Source organism: Panthera onca, chromosome B3 (assembly GCF_046562875.1).
Source record: "Panthera onca isolate mPanOnc1 chromosome B3, mPanOnc1 haplotype 2, whole genome shotgun sequence".
NCBI lineage: Eukaryota > Metazoa > Chordata > Mammalia > Carnivora > Felidae > Panthera > Panthera onca.
In genome coordinates, this window is record NC_138344.1 from 55376707 (window position 1) to 55397259 (window position 20553).

Consider the following 20553-nt stretch of genomic DNA (forward strand, 5'->3'; position numbering starts at 1 on the left):
CTGTCAATAAGCATTTAATGAAAACCTGCTATGGGGCTGAGGCCTCTACTGGAGCTGAGAAGCAAACAAAAGATTAAGTTTGCCTAGAGAAGCTTACAATCAAGTTGGTGGTTTTCATGAGCATAAGCCAGCATGGTTTCCTTGATTTTCTTATTTATCAACAGCAACAAGAAATTGTTTTTCTAGGGGTAGCATTGAGTTGGACACCCTCTTAAGCTGAGAGAGGAAAAAAAATAGCCCCCAGTAACTAATAAAAAAATGACATAATTTATGTGGAATCCTGTACGATTGTCTCCAGAGGTTTGCATATCCATCTATCAGATTTATAACATAAAGTACCACACATGTTTCTTAATTATCTACACATTAAGTTAAGATGTGTTCTTATCCTTCATGTATTAAGAGTAAAATGTCAGCACATTTTTGTGGTTTCCTCTAACTAGTAAAACAGGAGGGAGGTTCTTCGTGAGGATTTCCAACCAAGCCATGTACAACCAATCTGATATAGATCCTTTTCTCGCCACTGGAAGGCTCCTGACAGCAATGGAAGAAAAATTTTAAAAGTGACAATTACTACAGGCAGTAACATCACTAGTCATCTGAGCTATTTAATAACCAGTGGCCTGAAACTTTTATAACCCTCCCCCACAAAATGAAAGCATAGACGTTATTTTGAATATAGATATTAAACTGATATATTTCTTGGATAATACAAATATCTATAAACCAGAAAAATAGGCTTAGGCACTGTAGAGTAGCAACAAAGCATAACTATAAATTTTCACTCCTCTTTAAATAGAAAATTTGATCAAGCAATACCTCTCCTTTTTGGATGGAAATGATATTCCTAGTAGTTTAAGTCTCTTATATTTGGCAGGAATCTCAGAAAACAGCTATTTGAACCCTCTCACCCAAATTGGGAGACTGTTCTAGGTCTTAGGTGGATAGTTCTCCAGTGTAGACCTTGAAGACATATTAATCTTCACACACAGGAATCAGACCATGAGGTATAAACGTAAAATAGTTGGTTTTCATGTTTAGCTATCACTGCTTGAGTACACATTCATATTTACAACAGGTACACTTCTAACATTTGTGGGATGGAGGGTAAGAGTGGAAATGGGAAAGTCCCCTGCCTTTTTCTCCCACCCTGACCTCTTCTAACAGAGCAAGGAGCCTCCTGAACATGCTATAGACTCTATATCTCAGGACCACTCCCAGAGAAGGAGCCCATGAGCCTCAGAGGCTGACTTAAGGCCTGTTAGGCAGGGAGTTCCAGGGTCAGATTCCTGGAGCATGGTCTGAAGAGGAAGCCAGGGTTCTACGTGGGCATATGCCCTGGCCCCATGGGTAGGGCACACCGGATGGAAAGTCCAGGTGGGGCCTTCTAAAGCCCACGGGCTCCAGTTGGCAGGGTCTCAGGGTGGCATTTATTTTCCTTCACGGTCTAAAATCCCACATGTTCCAAATTTTTTTAAACTTTCCACCTGAATAGTTTGGACTTTTTAAGTTGATTAACCCATTTAGCTAAGATTTCCCTGTAACATTCTTAAATATCTGCAGTGATACTTACAGAACAATGAGATTAGCAGCTCTTGAGTGTTCCTGTAAGAGTTCATTCAGGCGAACTTGGCGGTAACTCTGTGGACAACATTCAGGTTTTGTTGAGGGCAGTTCTACCAGAATTATGAATGATAATCTATCTTCTTCCCTCAAATAGTGGAGAAGTAGAAAAGCCTCACTTTAAAAAATTACAATTATTTCATCCATATTTGGAAACTAACGGCGTTTTAAAAACTCATGAGAATTTTTGGAAATATAAAGAGTAAGACAAGGTTGTCATTGTGCAATAGTGGCTTATTAAATTCTAAGGGAAAAAGCAAGCAAGCAGAAGACACGGGTAATAGTAAAGAGAAGATGAGAATGGCCAGATCTGGGAACAGGTTTGAGGTAGAAGAAAACTAACTGAATCTTGATACTTAAGAACATAAATTATATCCTCACCTACACTGTTTAGGCTCTTTGAATATTTTATCAGCACAGGGGACTCGTTCCAACTAAAAAGTCAACCAAGACTCACTTGGAAAAATAACTACATTGATGATTTTGCTTTGATGAAAGTAATATTTGTCATTATATTTCATTGGCTCAGAAACCAAGGCTTAGATGTATGATTTGCTCAATTATACGAAAAATCTTTGTCAGATCTGGGCAGTTTATTATACACAGTTTATAAATTTCAGCTCAGGGGGCTCCTGGGTGGCTCACTTGGTTAAGCATCCACCTTCAGCTCAGGTCATGATCTTGCAATTTGTGAGTTCGAGCCCCACGTGGGGCTCTGTGCTGACAGCTCAGAGCCTGAAGCCTGCTTCAGATTCTGTGTCTCCCTCTCTCTCTGACCCTCGCCCATTCATGCTCTGTCTCTCTCTGTTTCTCAAAAGTAAGTAAATAAACATTCAGGGAAAAAAATTTAGCTCAGTATTTTTTCTACTAAATTTGAAAGGCTTTAGTATCTCTCATTCTAATTTGTTTCAAATTCAGCTCCTAATGTAGTTTATTTAAATTCTGTAGTTTAGAGGTTTCTGTGGCCCTTTTCCTTGAATATCTAATCCAATTCAAATGTCAGTTCTTCTACTTAATTCTTTTGTCCCAGCCCTTTTCATTATCCTCATGATCACAACTTCATTCAGCTCAGGCCACATGGGGTAACTTCCGTCTTCTGGGTTCTCCAGAAAAGCTCCCCACTTCATATCCATCCTACAACATGTGCCCAATCCAACTTTCACAATTCTTGTTCCAATTGCGTATTTTCTCAGATCCCTTTGTTAGTTTTCATTGCCTCATCAGGTTAAAATTTCTTTGTTACTTGTGTTATATTGTGAGTCAACTACCTTGATCTACTTTGCACACATATTGACTTAAATTATTTTAGACTGATGGGTATGTCTCCTGTTCTATAAAATTAAATTTGAAAGAAGACTTCATAATATACATCAATAATCTGGTTTTTTAAAATCTTTTTTAAAAAGAATTAATTTCATATTAAAACTGGAAACTAGTTTCTAAATCCTCATATCCCATAATATGATTGGAAAGCACTTGAAAAATGCAGAAACCCTGGATCTTGAATAATGAAATTCTATAACAGATAATGTTACTTCTTGATCATTAAATCAACTGTTGTTTTCTTTTGCAGCTAGTTAGACAGTAAAGTAAAAATTAAGGAAGACAAGTCCTTACCTTTTCCTTGACTGCTTCCAGTTCTGCATCTGTAATTTTCCACGGGGTTTCTCTCTTTAATTTCTCAGCAGTTGTTAAATCTTTGCAGCTTTCATGGAGACGATATGGTTCAATCATCTCTTCAAAGACTTTCCAGCTGAAATTGGAATTATAAAGGAGGGCTCACAGTGGGAAACTAACTCATTATTTCACAGATACTCCAGGTATGACTGGCTCTGCTGGCTGCAGAATCAGAGCTGAATGTCATGCAAATCTTTTAAGAATTATCTTTGCAGGGGACTTACTGTGAGTAAAGTCATGGATATAGTACTGCCTCCCTACCCAAGGCAAGGCCTCAACATGTTTGAGGCCTTGTTAGCCTACTGGGTACTAGATCCTCAATATAAACGCACCAACACACAGAGAGCAATTATTCTGCAAATACACTTACTACATGGTATAGTCAAAGACACAGTTGTAATGTAGACATGTTAGCCCATAAATAAGTTTCCATCTGCTGAACTGAGTTTCCATCTGCTTATTGTACAGACTGTATGGGAGACATTTATGGATTAATGTGGGAGATGAGCTAGGTTCCTTGGGGTGGGAGCTGGCAAGTCCTGCCCTCCCCTTTAGTCCAAGCACCCCACCCCCTGCTGGCAGGGGGCTGTGGACAGCTAGAAGAATAATAAATTTAATGGTTATAGAGCAATTTGGATGTATGCTGCAAATAATGGAGCTTTCGTCCTTCTGATGTCTGCTGTTGCTGCCTGAGATTTTTAAATGACTGTTTTTCAGGTGCATGTTAGAGAAAAGAAAACAAAAATCAATAATATTTTAATGTCTAAAAATCCAAAGCCATTTTAGAGCAATTAAGAAGATGTCATTGAGTAGAAAAGTAGCAGTGCTATCTCACAGCTGTAGACCATTTTAAAACTTGCTAGAAAATCTCATTCTTGTCTTTCATAAGAATCTCATAGGATTTTTTTTTTAATTTTTTTTTTTTTTACGTTTATTTTTGAGACAGAGACAGAGCATGAACGGGGGAGGGGCAGACAGAGAGGGAGACACAGAACCGGAAGCAGGCTCCAGACTCTGAGCCATCAACCCAGAGCCCGACGCGGGGCTCGAACTCACAGACTGTGAGATTGTGACCTGAGCTGAAGTCAGACGCTTAACCGACTGAGCCACCCAGGCGCCCCTCATAGGATTTTTTTAAAACAGTAGTACAAAACAAAGCTTATAATTTATGAGAGTAGTTGTCTTTAGTGTGCTACTTTAAGATGATCTCAAATATAAACAAGATCTTTTGGTTTCATATAATGTAGCTTACTTATAATTTAGTACCTTTGAATTGAGGGGTAACTAAAATCAAAGTGCTGTTAGGTTAAGGGATGCCTGGGTGGCTCAGTTGGTTAGGCATCTGACTTCAGCTCAGGTCATAATCTCACAGCTTGTGGGTTCAAGCCCTGCATCGGCCTCTGTGCTGACAGCTCAGAGCCTGGAACCTGCTTTGGATTTTGTGTCTCCCTCTGTCTCTGTCCATCCCCTGCTCATGCTCTGTCTCTCTTTCTCTCTCAAAAATAAACAAATATTAAAAAAAATTTTTTAAGTGCTATTAGGTTAAGGAATTAAAATATGAGGAGATGAGTTCAATGATCTCATCAGTTGCCCTGATTTAGGATTTGCAGATCAAAGTGCAGAGATTACAAAGGAGAACATGCCAGTGTGCCTTTGTTAGGGATAGAAGAGCTATGTAATGTAGTAGAGTTCTGACATTTTGACTCATTTAGAATGATAGACAACACCAGAGAACACTGATATGCCTTATTATTCTTTCAGCTACACAATACTTCTATTTGTTATTCCTTCCAACAGTGCCATGCCTTCAGAGACCTTTGGCAGTAATCTGTGCAATGCAAAGACCCTGGCCTAGGAGAGAAGAGCCTGAGTTCTTAGTCCTGCTCTTCCATTGTCCTCCTGGACCTGGATAACCTTGCCTATAATAGGTCATGATGGTTGCTCAAAGCTGGCAATGAGGATTGGTGTGATGGTTAGTTGTGATCTGGGTAACAGTGCTGAGAAGTGTACAGTGCCCTGTAAAACCAAGGCATTCATTTTACTGAACAGCCACAGGACTGAGGTTAGTACTGACTCTCTGTTTAAGCTCTCCACGTAATTATTTTGATCAGACTATGTTTTCTTTGCATCTCAACCCTGGTACTCACTAGGAAGACCAGTTCAAAAATAGTTTCCTAAGAAATGGAAGTAGAGTAGAGGTTGCTTGCTGTCTCCCTGGTATTCATACTATGCCCCTTTGGATGGGAGTGACTCCATCCTCAGCATCAGCTAATCAGGACAATTCTATTCCTTCTACCAGAGCATTTGGCCGGGGTAGACACATAGCCCAGGCAAGGTTGACCAAGAGGCACCTAACATCCCATTGACCACAGTAAGTGGCTCAGTGGCTCAAGCTGGTACAACCTGAATGGAGCCCATGACCTGAGTTCGATGACTGAAGAAGAGACAAACCTTCTCTCCCACTGAACATAAATAAGCAAGTATGTAGATTGCTATTGTCTGTCATCCTGTTTTTATGAGCTAAATCAATTTGATTGATGATTTCATAATGGAAGGTGGGGTAGAAATTATGGAAGCGAATTAGTCCTTGATTACAAAATTAACCTTCTAGATCAAACTTTGCCTGAAAGCCAAAACATAATTGGATTTTTCACTTATGTTTGCAAATAATTTTCATTATTCAAGTCATTGTAAGTTTTCTTTTCCTGGTATTGAAACGTGCTAAGTGACACAATAGGTTATAATGGGACTGTATTTGCCCATTTACTTTGTCTGAACTCTTAACGGTTCCTTGTCTATGTTCGTCTTTGACTTCATCCTAAGGTTCATCCCTGAGCTGGCCATTTTCCATCCTCCTAGCTAGGTGATGCAAAGGTGGCTCAAGATTTCTATTCTGATTCTCATTAAATCTGACTTTTCTTTTTAATTGACTCTAGAATAGGCCAAGATTTACATGGTATTGAATGTAAATGCCAATGAATTCAATTTTAAAAATTAACTTATACCTGCCCTGCCTTCCCCATCCTGTTCTTCACAATAACAAAGTTTAAAAATTTTTTAATTGCAAAAAAAATTTTTCCCTAAGTTCATGTAAGATTTCTTTTCTCAAATTAATATACCAGTTGTTTTGTGACCACTTTAGTAGCTTCAAACTAAATTATCCAGTTAATTGCTTCTACTTTCTCTTTAATTTCTGTATAAAGATTGTTGTCTTTTTGGCCTATGGCTTTTAATTCAGCATATTCAATAAAAAATTAATTTAACCACAAGAGATTTTCAGTTTCTCCAGGCTCAATTATTTTCTCATTAACTTTGCTTTTATACTCCCTTTCACCCTTGCCCAGTCATATTTATAATGTTTCTATGATAAAATATCTCCATCAAGACTTACTGATGTTTTATGGGTAGCTAAAAGATTTATTAGAGGTAACTTAAGGCATTTAACATTAGCCTCCAACTTGGGAATCATTGACAAACTATTGTCGACATTGTGTGCCACCTGGTGACCAAAAAAAAGCCCAGTGATGGAGAAATGATTATTAACAGTAGATAGGGGCTGCCTAGTCAAGAAAAGCTGAAGTTGAGCTGGTGCTCTAAGCGTTGGGCCCTGGAACCAGGGCCGCATCAGCCCAGAGGAAGAGTCTTCTTCCTCTAATTGAGCCACTCAGAGGAGATGCCTTTTAAAAATTATCACAAACGCCTCAACAAAGTAGGTTTAGAGGGAACGTGCCTCAACATAATAAAGTCCATAAGTGAAAAACCCACAGCTAATCATCAACAATTGTGTAAAACTGAAAGCTTTCCCTCTAAGATCAGGAACAAGACAAGGATGTCCACTCTCACCACTTTTATTGAACATGGTACTAGAAGTCTTAGCCACAGCAATCAGACAAGGAAAAGGAATAAAAGGTGTCCAAATTGGTAAGGAAGAAGTAAACTTTCACTATTCGCAAATGACATGCTACTATATATCAAAAACCCTAAATATTCCACTAAAAAATTACTAGAACTGATAAATGAATTCAGTAAGATCACAGGATACAAAATCAATGTATTGAAATCCATTGAATTTCTATACACTAATAATAAAACAACAGAGAAATTAAGAAGATATCCCATTTACAATTACACCAAAAATAATAAAATATCTAGGAATAAGTTTAACCAGGAGGTGAAAGACTTGTGCTCTGAAAACTATAAAACATTAATGAAATAAATTGAAGATGACACAAACAAACGGGAAGATAATGCATGCTCATAGATTAGAAGAACAAATATTCTTAAAATGTCTATACTGCTCAGAGCAATCTCCAGATTTAATGCAATCTCTATCAAAATACCAACAGCATTTTCACAGAACTAGAACAAATAATCCTAAAACTTGTATGGAACCATGAAAGACTCCACATAGCCAAAACAATCTTGAAAAAAGAAAAACAAAAGAAAAAAGAAAAACAAAAAAAGAAAAAAGATATCTGGAGATATCACAATTCTAGACTTCAAGTTATACTACAAAACTATAGTAATCAAAACAGTATGGTACTAGCATAAAGACAGACACATAGATCAATGGAAGAAGATAAAAAACAAGAAACAAACCCATGATTATATGGTCAATTAATCTTCAACAAAGGAGGCAAGGGCATTCAATTGAAAAAAGACTCTCTCTTCAACAAATGGTGTTTGGAAAACTGGACAGCAGCATACAAAAGAATGAAACTAGACCACTTTCTTACATCATACACAAAAATAAACTCAAAATGGATTAGAGATGTATATGTGAGACCTGAAACCATAAAAACCCTAGAAGAGAGCAAGGAAGTGTGACAGTGGCCATAGCAATATTTTTCTAGGTATGTCTCCTGAGCAAGGGAAATAAAATCAAAAATAAACTATTGGAACTACATCAAAATAAAAACCTTCTGCAAAGTGAAGGAAACAATCAATAAAACTAAATGGCAACCTAATGAGTGGGAGAAGATATTTGTAAATGATATATCTGATAAACTGTTAGTATCCAAAATATATAAAGAACTGACACAACTCCACACCCAAAAAAGTAAATAATCCTGATGGGCGGAAGACATGAACAGACACATCTCCAAAGAAGACATACAGATGTCCAACAGACACATGAAAAGATACTCAATATCACTCATCATCAGGGAAATGCAAACCAAAATTACAATGAGATATTACTTCATACCTATAAGAATGGCTAAAATAGAAAACACAAGAAAAAGTAACTGTGGTGAGAACGTGGAGAAAAAGGAACCCCGTGAAATGTTGGTGGGAATGAAAACTGGTGCGGTCACTCTGGCAAACAGTGACTTTTTTTGGAGGTTCCTCAAAAAGTTAAAAATAGAACTACACTGTTATCTAGCAATCATACCACTGGGTATTTTATCCAAAGAATACAAAAACACTAATTTGAAAGGATATATGCATCCCTATGTTGATTGCAGCATTATTTACAATAGCCAAATTATGGAAGCAGCCCAGTGTCCATCGACTGATAGATGGATACAGAAGAGGTGTATATAGACACAATGGAATATTATTCAGCCATAGTAAAGAATGAAATCTTGCCATCTGCAGCAACATGGATAGAGCTAGAGAGCATAATGCTAAGTGAAATAAGCCAGTCGGAGAAAGATGAATACTATATGATTCCACTCCTATGTGGAATTTAAGAAACAAAACAAGCAAAAAAAGGAAAAAGAGAGAGAGAGAGACATACCAAGAAATTTACTCTTAACTATAAAGAACAACCTGATGATGACCAGAGGGGAGGTGGGTGGAAGATGGGTGAAATAGGTGAAGGAGACTAAGAGTACACTTATCACGATGAGCACTGAGTAATGTATAGAATTGTTGAATTACTACTTTGTATCCCTGAAACTAATATTACACTATTAACTACACTGGAATTAAAATTAAAAACTTAATAAAAAATTATCACAAAGTACCAGATGTGCTACCAGTGGCCATCTGTGAGATTTACTGAATGATCATTCTCTGTTTTTAAAATAGGGTTACCTTTACATATTTGAATAGATTTGCCAACACCAGATACGTGACTGTTTTACAGAGCAATATGGCATCAGTTATGGTGGAAGACCAAAGAGAGGAGAATGGCACTTCCAGCACCCCTCTTCTTGGTGGTGTTTTGTCTTCACACCAGGTGACATTAGCTGCAAACATTCTTTTACTCCAATATAAAATGGATTTTGTTTTTTGCATCTTCCTCAAGACCTTGAAATATCAGAGAAAAAGATCTCCAAAATTGTGAAATCTAATTCATTTTTTTTCCTGAGAAAGGGAAATAGATCTCTTCATTGTAGGATGGTGAGGATATTAGAAACACCAAATTAAAATGGAGTCTAAAATCAAATTTAAGATACCAGGACAAAAGCCAAAATGCCTGGTCCTTTGTTTCTTGCTACTCTCCATAACGTCTGCTGCCTAAAAAGAGAAAAAAAAAACATGGCACAAAGTTCAGGGTTAGTAAAATAAATTGTGTCTAGACTATGATGGGCACTCAAAGAATGGAAAGACATTAGTGGAAGAGGTACATTGACATTCTTCATGATAGGACAGATAAGACAGGTATGCAGGGGGTGACCACAGCAGCTGGGCAGAGAGGAGCATGGAAGAAAGGCAAAGAAACAAGGACTTGAGTAGAGAACACCAGACTGATGGGTATAGAGGCAAAGGATACAGGAGCAAATTAATCAGTAAGCACAGACAGTCCTTAGCTACTGCTAAGACAAACAACAGCAAGAGGAATTTGGCTGCAAGAAGTAGATGACTAATTTGTGCCCAGCATTGAGCCAGGGTCTCTGGAAAATCCAAAGGCAGTAGGGTACACCGTGACTACCCTCCAGACAACAGTAAATGGCTCTATGCTTGCAGAGCTCTGGCAGGCTATGGCCTGTTGCAAAGTAGCACATGCTAGGAAATCATTGTACCTGCTGTGTTATGAAATAGAATGCATTTCCACCAATTAGAGACACAAGATGAGCCTGTTTGATCACATCACTGCAAATGCCAAGAGGTGATGACTTAGGAATTAAAATTCTTCAAATGAAATGTGGGAGGTTACCAGAGATTACTACATGACAACCCAATTCATATCAGAAAGTTAATTACATTTACCAAGGAGAATTATAAACTTTGTTCTTAATTTTTCTTAAGTATTTAAAGCTGCAGAAATAGAGGAATACAAGGCATTGGTGGTATATATGATATGAAGACATATTCCATGGTAATAACCAAAATGTAATCTGTTGATTATAGCTTTCTTATCACAATTAAAACATTTTGGGGGCGCCTGGGTGGCTCAGTCAGTTAAGAGTCAGACTCTTGGCTTCAGCTTCAGGTCATGATCTAGAGGATCATGTGTCCAAGCCCCATGTTGGGCTCTGTGCTGGCAGTCTAGAGCCTGCTTGGGATTCTCTCTCCTTCTCTCTCTGCCCCTCCCCACTTCTCTCTCTTTTTTTTTCTCTCTCTCTCAAAATAAATATTTTTTTTTTAAAAAAGGTATTTTGTAAAGCCACTTTAATTGATCCATAGCCTTAGAGGAATCATGAATACCCTCAAATAACACAAAGTTCAATGTTGCTGTTTAGTCAATAAGAATGCATCTTAAATCTAGATGTTTCTCCATTAGTTATTAAACTCATCTAGGATCAAAAGGAGGGAAGGGCAATAAGACTGGAGTGTGGGACTGCAACCCATCAAGAACTGCAGGCGAAGGGAGAAATGACTGATGGCCAACAGAAATGAGAAGAGGTCCAACAGGCCACCGAGAACCTAAGCTATACTGAGATCCTCGTTTCCCTTTGTAGTCTCAACCTTGAAGGACCACTCCACACCGAATCAAATGTGCTAAATTGCATCCAGATGTTGGGGCGCCTGGGTGGCTGTCAGTTGAGCATCTGACTCTTGATTTTGGCTCATGTCATGTTCTTGCAGTTTGCGGTTTTGAGCCCCACATCACTGCACTGAACTGAGCCTGCTTGGGATTCTCTCTCCCCTCTCTTTCTCTGCCCTTCCCCACGTGCATGGAAGTGTGCTTTCAATCTCTCTCTCTCAAAATAAATAAACTTAAAAAAAATTTAAATTGTATCCAGATGTAATAGTAAATATGATTCTGGACTGTAAACAGTTGAAAATGTTTTATAATTGCTAAATTATCACTAGGTATTTTATTCAGTCTCAGCTTTAATTTCCAGGCAATTTTCTTATACCTCTGGGAATTCCTGTGAGAATCTAACCTACAAGTTGTTTTCACATATATGGACTTGACACATTTAACAATTAACAAGGGTTAAAAAGATGTCATGATCTGAAGACATTTAAACAATTACTTCAATTTTGTCATTTTAAAATTTTGAAGCCAATACATTTCTTTGCCAGGCTTCAGTTTTAGAGGACCCCCTGCCTCGCCAAATTTCATAGCTTGACGTGTTGGGTCCCTAGTGCCCAAAAGTGAAAATGGCCATGGAGGGTGGGTTCTGTCATTGTGCCAAGAAGAGTCAAGCTGTTTCTATCTTTTCTATCAGAGCTCCCCCTGCAGGATGCCCCACTAGGAATTTTAAATGATGAAAGCTTGCCCCCGACTGCTCAGTCCAAAAGAGTCTGAGCCCGTACTTCCTGCTATTTTGGCCACCACGGAAAGCAAGAACAGGAAGGGCAATTCTAAAATGCTAACTAACCTGTGTTTCAACAGCTCTCCCTCTCAAGCTCAACTTTACCATAAAACCTTTTCCTTCTGTTAGAATTTATTTGATAGCTCGGCATGATTATTTGAAGTCCTTTTTTATTATATCTTATTAGGCAGTCACTGCAGTGAATAGATAACATTTCTACCCCTTAATACTCAACACAAAAGAAAATGAGAGAGTATCAGGGGTAAACAATGGATCTTGTTAAATGTTTCATACCTCTCTTTGTTTGGCTTAATGTTGATGTCTCCAATGATATGGATATCTGCAAATTTTATCCTAAATTTGCTCAGAAGGGAAGCCATTCTGAAAACATAAAAGAGAAATACCCCATCACTGCATGTTTCGCTATTTTCAGTCAAAGAGGTTTGTGTTTAAGATACCACAAGCAGTCATGTCTTATTTCAGGTTCACTTTCACACAAAGGCTGTGGTCAGGGTTTGATTTTCATCGCAGTGTATTAAATGTGGACCAAGCGATTCCACCAAAGACAGAGAAATTCAGGGAGGTACAAACCCTGGAAACAGAGAATCCAACCCTGCATTCATGTTCTAGGTAAGAAAATATAGAGCTGTACATTCTTCCTTATCATTTTCGGGGAAAAAAAGAGGACAAGTTTTAACATTACTGGCTATTACCTTGCTGATAATTTTTATAGAGTTACTGACAATGTACTGAAAAACTAATAATTGTGTCATATATATTGGAGGTTCTTTCCCTGGCAACTGGAATTTTTTATATAATTTCAAAGTTACAGAAAAATTGCAAGGACAGCACAAAAAAATCCCAGATCCACCAGCTGTTTATATCTTGCTCTATTTCACTGAACACTTTTTCTTCCTTATATATAGCTACCTCTATCTACAACCTTCTTTTCCTTCTTTCTTTCTTGCCTTCGATCCATCTGTCCACCTGCCCATCTGCCATTTAAAGTAAGCTGCAGCCATCAGGTCCCTTTCCCTCTAAACACTTGGGTGGGTATTTCCTAAGAATAAGAACATTCTCTTATACAAACCGAGTATAATTTTTGAAAGCAGGGCATTTAGCACTGATGCCATACTATCATCTAATCTACCGACCAATTTTAAATTTCATCACTTGTCCCAATAAGTTACTAGAAGCTTTAAGAAATAGAAATTATTATATAGAAATTATTATAGCTATCATGTTACTTTCCATTTAAATATGACTCTCTTTAAGAGGAATTAAATCTATATATCTATGTCTATGTCTATGTCTATGTCTGTATCTCTATCTCTATCTCTATCTCTATCTCTATCTCTATCTCTGTATCTATATAATACCCTTCCAGGACAGAGGAGAAAACATGAAAAATTACTGAATAAAAGCCTGTCATTATTTTGTGATTTCTGGAAGGCCTCAGGATGTAGTCCTACCATAAGGGAGCAAGGGCCACTCAAGGTCGCTCTTCAGATTTCCACCAGAGACCTTTGGATGCACCACATTCTCAATATCCTTGCTGCCTCCACAGCCACATGTCAGACCTCTGTGACTAAATTAATGACAAAGCTGCGAATTTCCACGGTGGGCACTTATTTATTTTTTTAATTAAAGGAGTTTTCAACAGTTATTCATTTAAACTCTTTCAAACTACAGATGAGAAACTGGGGACCCAGATATGTACGGTGACTGTGACAAAGTCTTGCAGCTCGTTGGTGGAAGAGCTGGGACAAGGATCGGGTTCAGTCCTTTAGTTCTATTTTAAGTGTACTGTGCGACAGTGACCACCACAAATCAAAAGGTTTGACCCCCCACCCCCACCCCAAGGAAGCTATTGAATACAAATCCCTTCGGGCTTTTCGTTTCTTGGATACATTTACTAGTCAAACCAAAACAAACATTATACAAGATAATGATACTCTCAATAAAGAATTGAGATGAGACTTCTGTGTCAAATTCCTTTTAAAAGCATTTGTGGCAGGGGATCAAGGGACATGAAGACAGTGATTACAAAATGTATGCAATTTATTGACCAGAAAACCAAGTAGACACGAGGCTTATTGCGGTGGCTTTATCTTTAAATCTGTTGTGCCTCAAAAACACTTAAAGTTCTTAAAATTAAAGGATTGAAACAAAAAACATTCCAAGTGTTCTAACAAATGAGTGATGAGTTACTCACGCAATTTTTTCTTCTTCAATGCGGTTGATCTTCCCTCCAACATAGATCCTTAATTTACAGTCTTTCCATTTTTTTCTGAGAGTCAAGATATAGGGGATAAGGAGTGTTAACCCTGAAGAAAGAGTAAATTATGACAGAAAGTATAAGCATATCTCACTGAAAGAGAATGAATTGCCTTATATCTTTATTCATTCCCCCATTTGTTGCTCCTAAATAATTTAAAATCTCTGGGAAACACAGAAATATTATTCTTAAACTGATATCATTTTCATATACCTTCCCATGCAGTTTGTTAAATTTATCAACACAGTAATTTTGCTCCCTAGTGTATATTCTGGAATTGTTTTTACCTCCGTCATCAAACAACCACCACACATCAATTGTGCCTTTTCCCTGTTTCTTTTTAAATTGGGTGCTGGCTTCCACTAGTTTCTGGTTGAACTCCCCCACGTGCATTGACTGGATTGTGCTCATGCTGCTGTCTGTAATGAAAGAAAAGTAGTATACCTATTGGTCTTTTGAAGAAAGAAACAAAATAACTTGCCAATAAATCTATTCAGGAAAATAGAGGAAGGGTCATGAATTTTAAGTGTTTTTATAGCTATAGGTAAACAGTGAGCTATGAGAAGGGGAGATAAAGGTCAAGTCCCACAGTAATTTAGGTTACCTTCAATAGTCCAACAAAATATGATATTGGTTTTATGATTACAGTTTTCATTATAAAACAGTAGATTATTTTCAAGTTCTTAGTAATCTCCAGGGTGGAATTTATTATTTAGACAGGTAATGATGCTAAGTTATCTGATACAATAGCCCAAAACCCCCATTTTACAAAATTTCAGATATAACTCAATCATATTTCAAATTTACTTGAAACTAGAACATGTGGTGATTGGTTTTCTAGAGATAAGCAATAGAATCAGAACTATTTCTTCATTAGAGCATTCAATGAGTACAATTGGTATAAATTCCATGAATGTCTGCATTATGAAAGTGGCTGGGGACCAAATGCATCTTGACTCTATGACCCTTTGGACCTAATGTCAGCCTGGCTTGCTCTCTGTTTTCAAGGAGACTCCTGAAGCCAAGGAAAAGCCATGGAGCTCTATGAATGAGATGAAAAAGCCAATACGGAAAGACAAAATTCCTTTACTGGAGTTATAGATAAGGGTGCACATAAAGTACTTAAACATTGTTTTGATGCTTTTTCCACCCTATCAAGGATACATTGAAAGTCTGCTAGGGAATGAGGCCAGTTTGAGCAGGACCCTCACTCCTATTTGCCAGTAAAGGTTTTTGTTGCTACACTGTATATATTATTTCTCATTTCCATGTCTTTTAAAGTTGTGACTTTATTGCTCTATTTCAAAGAGATGATGTCAGCCAAGTGCTTAGAGTAGGGCTGACAGCTGCTTCCAAGCTTCCTCTCTGATCTGAGAGGTTCTGAAGATGCTTTGTTCTATCTTTTGCTGCTTCCATGTTTTGGGCCTGTCAGTCCTGAAGCAATTATCTTACATTGCTTCTATCTCCCTAGGACTTCTGAGGGAGAAAGTAAATATCTTTACAAAATGGACCAAACTCTGCTCCCACTTACATGCAAATCAAAGCATCCAGGGGACTCATGCATTAGTGTCTGGAGGTAGGTTTGTCCTGATCTAGAACTCAAAAGAGTTGTCAACCAGCGAAGGCCCAGAGCAGTGAAGGGGCCTACTTTAGAGCTGCGTTTGAAATTTTAGGTGTTGGAAATAAAACATAACATCATTTTGCTTTTCTGAGCAATGAGACATGTTGACTTTCAGAAGAGTACCTCTTTGCCAAAAGATTTGTGATGCAGAAACAGGCTTCCAAAATAAATAATAAGTCCCTTCTCATTAATAAGAACATTGATGCTTCCCTCCTCTGCCATCAGCTAAAGAATAGTATTGGGCTATGACTTCTGAATTTTCCATTGCTTTTCGAGACGGTAACTAACATTGAAAGACTGAATGGTAGAGCAGATTCAATGAATAGTTAACATGTCTCATGAATAAACCAAATAATTGAAAAGGAAAGAAGATAGTTAGAATCTAGATGGTCTTATTCTAATATTTACATTCTGAAAGTCCTGATGTACCTCCAGCTTTAGATTCAAACACATCATTTTCCTAGACAATGTCATGTTAAGGTACGTAATATATAATAAGTTTTCCTATAGCCCATGGAATATTCCAGAAACCCGAGGGTACTTCCAGTATTTGAAGGGGGAAATGTTTATATTTTATGTTATAAATATGTTGTAAATATGTTGTAAATATATAAAAATATTGTATTACAGGTAAAATTTCATCCTTGGACTATAGTAGGAAAACAAGCAAACAGGTCCAAACTTTTTCCAGGGTATTAGAAGGCCTCATTGAAGAACCTCTTTGAAAGAGGTCAAACTAGCCTATAAGCCTGCTAAGGTGCAATATGGATCTTGCTATTTGATATAAAAAACCTCCCAGAGAAATAATCTTTTCTGGGCCTCATACCAAGTGACTTCAGTTAAGTATAGGATTATTTGTGTACGTTAACATTATAATTTTCTACCAGCAGAGGTCGCTGTGGACCTCATTAAACTTAAACCCATGGTTTTTCTGGAAAGAAAGCAATTTCTTATTTACAAAAAAGTTATATATTTGAATCACCTATTTATAATTTTTACAAAAAGCTCTCATTCTGTGGTCTTTCGTTACTGGGGTGTATATTGGACATTCAGAGGTTGAGTGTACCTCTCAGCTGAAATCTACAGGTAATTGGTATTAAGAAAGTTCCTAGTCCAGAATTCAGGTTTGTGATAAAGATAGCTGCTTTTTGAAACTAGGGTTCTAGCTGGATCCCTCATTTACCTGTACTAGTTAATTTAAGTCTCCTTAAATGTCTGCAAGGTGTGTGTGTGTGTCTGTGTGTGTGTGTGTGTGCATGTGTACAGATAAACCCATTTGGGTATTCGTTCTTAAATTTCTATCCCCTTTCCTTTTTAACTAAGAAATGTCTATTTTACGGCACTCCAATCTGCTTAAGCACTTCAGGACTCCCAAACCAAATATTATTATTTTAAAATTAAGTTTTTACACTTAGAATGGTACAAAGGGCTTAATGTTATTGATAAATGACAACAATGTCTACATTTTATCTGTGCTATCGTCTTGAAAGAAATGTCTTTCAGTCCTGAGCTACACTCAATGCCCTCAACATCTTAGATGCTGACTTCTGACCCCTATAGATACTCAAGCAGTGGCTCATTTCATAATCTTTCTTGCAAATTTGGAAAGCACTTACCTTTCTTAGGCGTTGGCTTAGTGATGTTCAATTGGCTGGCTTTTTTAAACAAGCCTCGGATGCCTCCACTCCCTTCTTCACATTCGTTATCTTTGATAGTGGCTTCCAAAGCCAGCCGCTCCTGTTCCAATTTCTCTAATTCATCTAGTGAAAGAAGACAAAACTCACTTGCTTAACTCAGTGACAAAGTTTCTAGGAGCCATCTCATAGACTATTTTAATATAAACGTGGTGGATATGCAATAAAATTAACATCATGTGATTTTTCCGTATGATTATTAAAAGGTAATGCATATCAGTAAAGTATATTCAGAAAGTAATAACTAGCTTGGAAAAATATCTCTATGTGTTGTTATAATACATGAAATCACTGGGCCTTTTATTTGTGAAGGCAAGGGAGGCTATTTAATGACATCTTTATTCACTTCTGGCAAAAACCAAAATGCCAGATCCATTGTACATAAGATCTTGTACACTGTATGCCACTGATTTACTGACCTAAACTACTGTGTCAGATATTTTACAAGTAGAGGTGACAAAATTACCAAAGTATACTGGTATATATCAGGCACCCAACAATGCCTCCTGAACTGCAACGTAAAAGTAGACAGCAAGAAGTAAGGAAAGGTAACCAAACTTTATAAAGGCTTAAATAAGCTCCAAATAGAAATTACAGTGAAAAATATCCACTAACAATTCTTTCAGATAGGCAAAATCCTTTCTGGAATGAGTGACCAAAGGGAAAGAAAGAAAAGCTGAGGTTTCTGTGTGCCTGTCCGAGTTCAAATTGCTAAGAAGGGTCTCACAACACTCGAGTCTGGAACAAGAGTCAAGCTGTGCAGCCTCCTGTCCAGGGCTTAGACCCACTTTCCAACCTTTGATGTTGCATCTGACTGCCTTTTATCTTTTTTGGATTCTGATTGTGACGAAAAATTCCTAGCTCCTATGTAATGCCCTGCATCCCTCTCTGACCTCAACCTACATTGGGTCAGGGTAAATAAGACTTTAAAAGCAGTCATGGGACAGTGCTTTAAGAATGATGGGCATTCTTGCTTACAGTGGGCAAGGTGGCCTCTTGTCAGATCCCCTCATCTTCTTGCTTGCTGAGAACAGAGCCTTAGAAAATGAGCAATGTTCTGAGGAACGGAGTGGAAAACCTAGATTCAGTGTTATAAAACACTGGTAGGGCTTCTGTAAATGTCAACCCTTGGAGCCCGTTGCCTTATCTATCTGGGAAGCGAAGCTATACAAACTCTAGATTTATCAATTATGTACTAACTAAATCTGTCAGGACAGTCACATCCCTAGACGGTGCTGTTATTCAGCTACACAGAATTGTCTGGCTGCTTTCCAGGTCTTAGCAATTAATCTTTTGCCAGTGGCATGAGATTTAAGGTCAAATCACCCATGTGATTTCCCCAAAGCCTCAAAGGTTCTCAAGATCAGCAGCTATAGAAAATCTGAGAAATTAGACTGATGGTATTAAAGCTCAGACAGGAGTTGCTTACCCCTGACTTTTGAAAGGTGAACACAAGCTGCATTGCACTGGAGGTCATGACCCATTACAGCTATGCTGCTGGCTTTATGTGACATTAAGCAAGTCGTTGACTTTTCCTATGCCTCTGATTTCCTATCTGTGAAATGGAAAATTGTAACCCTTCCCCTTTCCCACTCTCCCAGCTTTGCAAAAAGAACAAACAACAGTTTCTGCATGGTACTTTGTTGCTCCTTAAAGACCAAAGCAATGAGTGTGTTCTATAGGCAGTGTATTTATGCAACTTCTGGAAATGGGCTTAGTCATGCAAAGCAAATTGAGTATTTTGAGAAGCCTGGGAGTTATTTTAGCAGTTACCATTTATTGCACACTCTTTGGGTGCCAGGGATTGTGCTGCATATTATTCCTTCCCAAATGCCTCTGAGATAGTTGCTATTGTTATCCTCATTTTGAAGATGAAGAGACTGAGGCTCAGAAAGGTTAAGTGATTTGTCTGATGTCACCCAGAAAATAACAGGGTTCAAATCCAAAGAGGTCTGCTTGACTCCAGATCCTGCAAATTTCCCTCTATGACGACCTCTTGCTGTTTGCTCATTACTATTATTTCAGACTTGTCCCTTTAACCTCCAACTCTTCATCGTCAGATGAACCTGGACACTCTCAAGCACGTGGTGTAATGTCAGGTTAACTGCCCTATGCTATGGTCCCTCAAATGTACCATATAAAGGGAGGATCCTAAAGATGCAGGTACAGGCTGCCCCAGAGCAGCCCCAAAGTATCATGCCCTTTGCTTTCATCTACTGTTTGGGGTGCTATAGGGGCCAGTTGAGGGGTCATCTACCCTTTGCTGTCGTCCGGAAGGCGTGTATTTGTGTGCGTCTTTGGGGGCAACTGCCAGGGCCATGCTGGGGAAGGGTTTCTTTTGCTGTACTTTTTTGGCAGACTCCAGCACACCCTGTGATTAGACACAAGTTGCCACATTCTTTGTCCTCTAGTTTGGACAAAGGAGGAAAAAAGATAAATCCTCCTTTGTAACAGAGTCAGCTGGCTGAGTGAACTGGGAGCTACTCCAACTATTTGCTCAAAGGTATGTACACAGCCCATCCAGGACAGAGCAAACTGCAAAATCCCAGGCCCCAGAGACAAAACCAGACTTTGCTTAAATGCGTCAGATTCCGCGGTCCCCTCAAAGACAACAGACAGAGGCCGACGGAGAGAGTCTGTTCTAAGGGCTAAAATCTGCTTGCTTGGCCCTCTTGGATTTTCAGATCCACACGGTGGTCTGCTCACTTGCACAGTGACTTTGCAAATTCTTATTAGAGTTCATTCTCAATTATTCCCTTTGTAGGTGATCTAAGGGCTCCTCCTGTGCAATCCATCCTTTTCTGATTTCAGTGCTAAGCAGAAGTGACGGTTTGATTATCTGTTCTGAATCATCTATCTGGTGTACACAGCTTGCTTCTGTTCACATGCGAGTCAAGAGCGGACTTTGTCAAAACATTTCTTTCAACAAGAGTACTCGCCAGCTGACTTGTGGACGTGTGCCATTGGCCACAAAGGGGGGTGAGCCAAGGGAGTATGAATGGAGAG

At 38.3% G+C, this 20553-nt stretch overlaps 1 protein-coding gene across 3 annotated transcripts in view; it reads right to left on the reverse strand.

Moving 5' to 3' along the window:
- Positions 1–371: 371 nt before the first annotated feature.
- SLC12A1 (solute carrier family 12 member 1) overlaps positions 372–20553 on the reverse strand; it is a 100943-nt gene continuing 80761 nt past the window's right edge. For all 3 annotated transcript variants that reach the window (XM_060618615.2, XM_060618614.2, XM_060618613.2), the window contains exons 20-26: positions 17470–17613; positions 14520–14651; positions 14170–14281; positions 12249–12335; positions 3241–3376; positions 1574–1641; positions 372–534 (exon numbers count right to left, since the gene is read on the reverse strand). In XM_060618615.2, coding sequence (XP_060474598.1) covers positions 399–534; positions 1574–1641; positions 3241–3376; positions 12249–12335; positions 14170–14281; positions 14520–14651; positions 17470–17613 — 815 coding nt within the window. In that variant the 3' untranslated portion in view covers positions 372–398. The remainder of the gene's footprint in view (positions 535–1573; positions 1642–3240; positions 3377–12248; positions 12336–14169; positions 14282–14519; positions 14652–17469; positions 17614–20553) is intronic.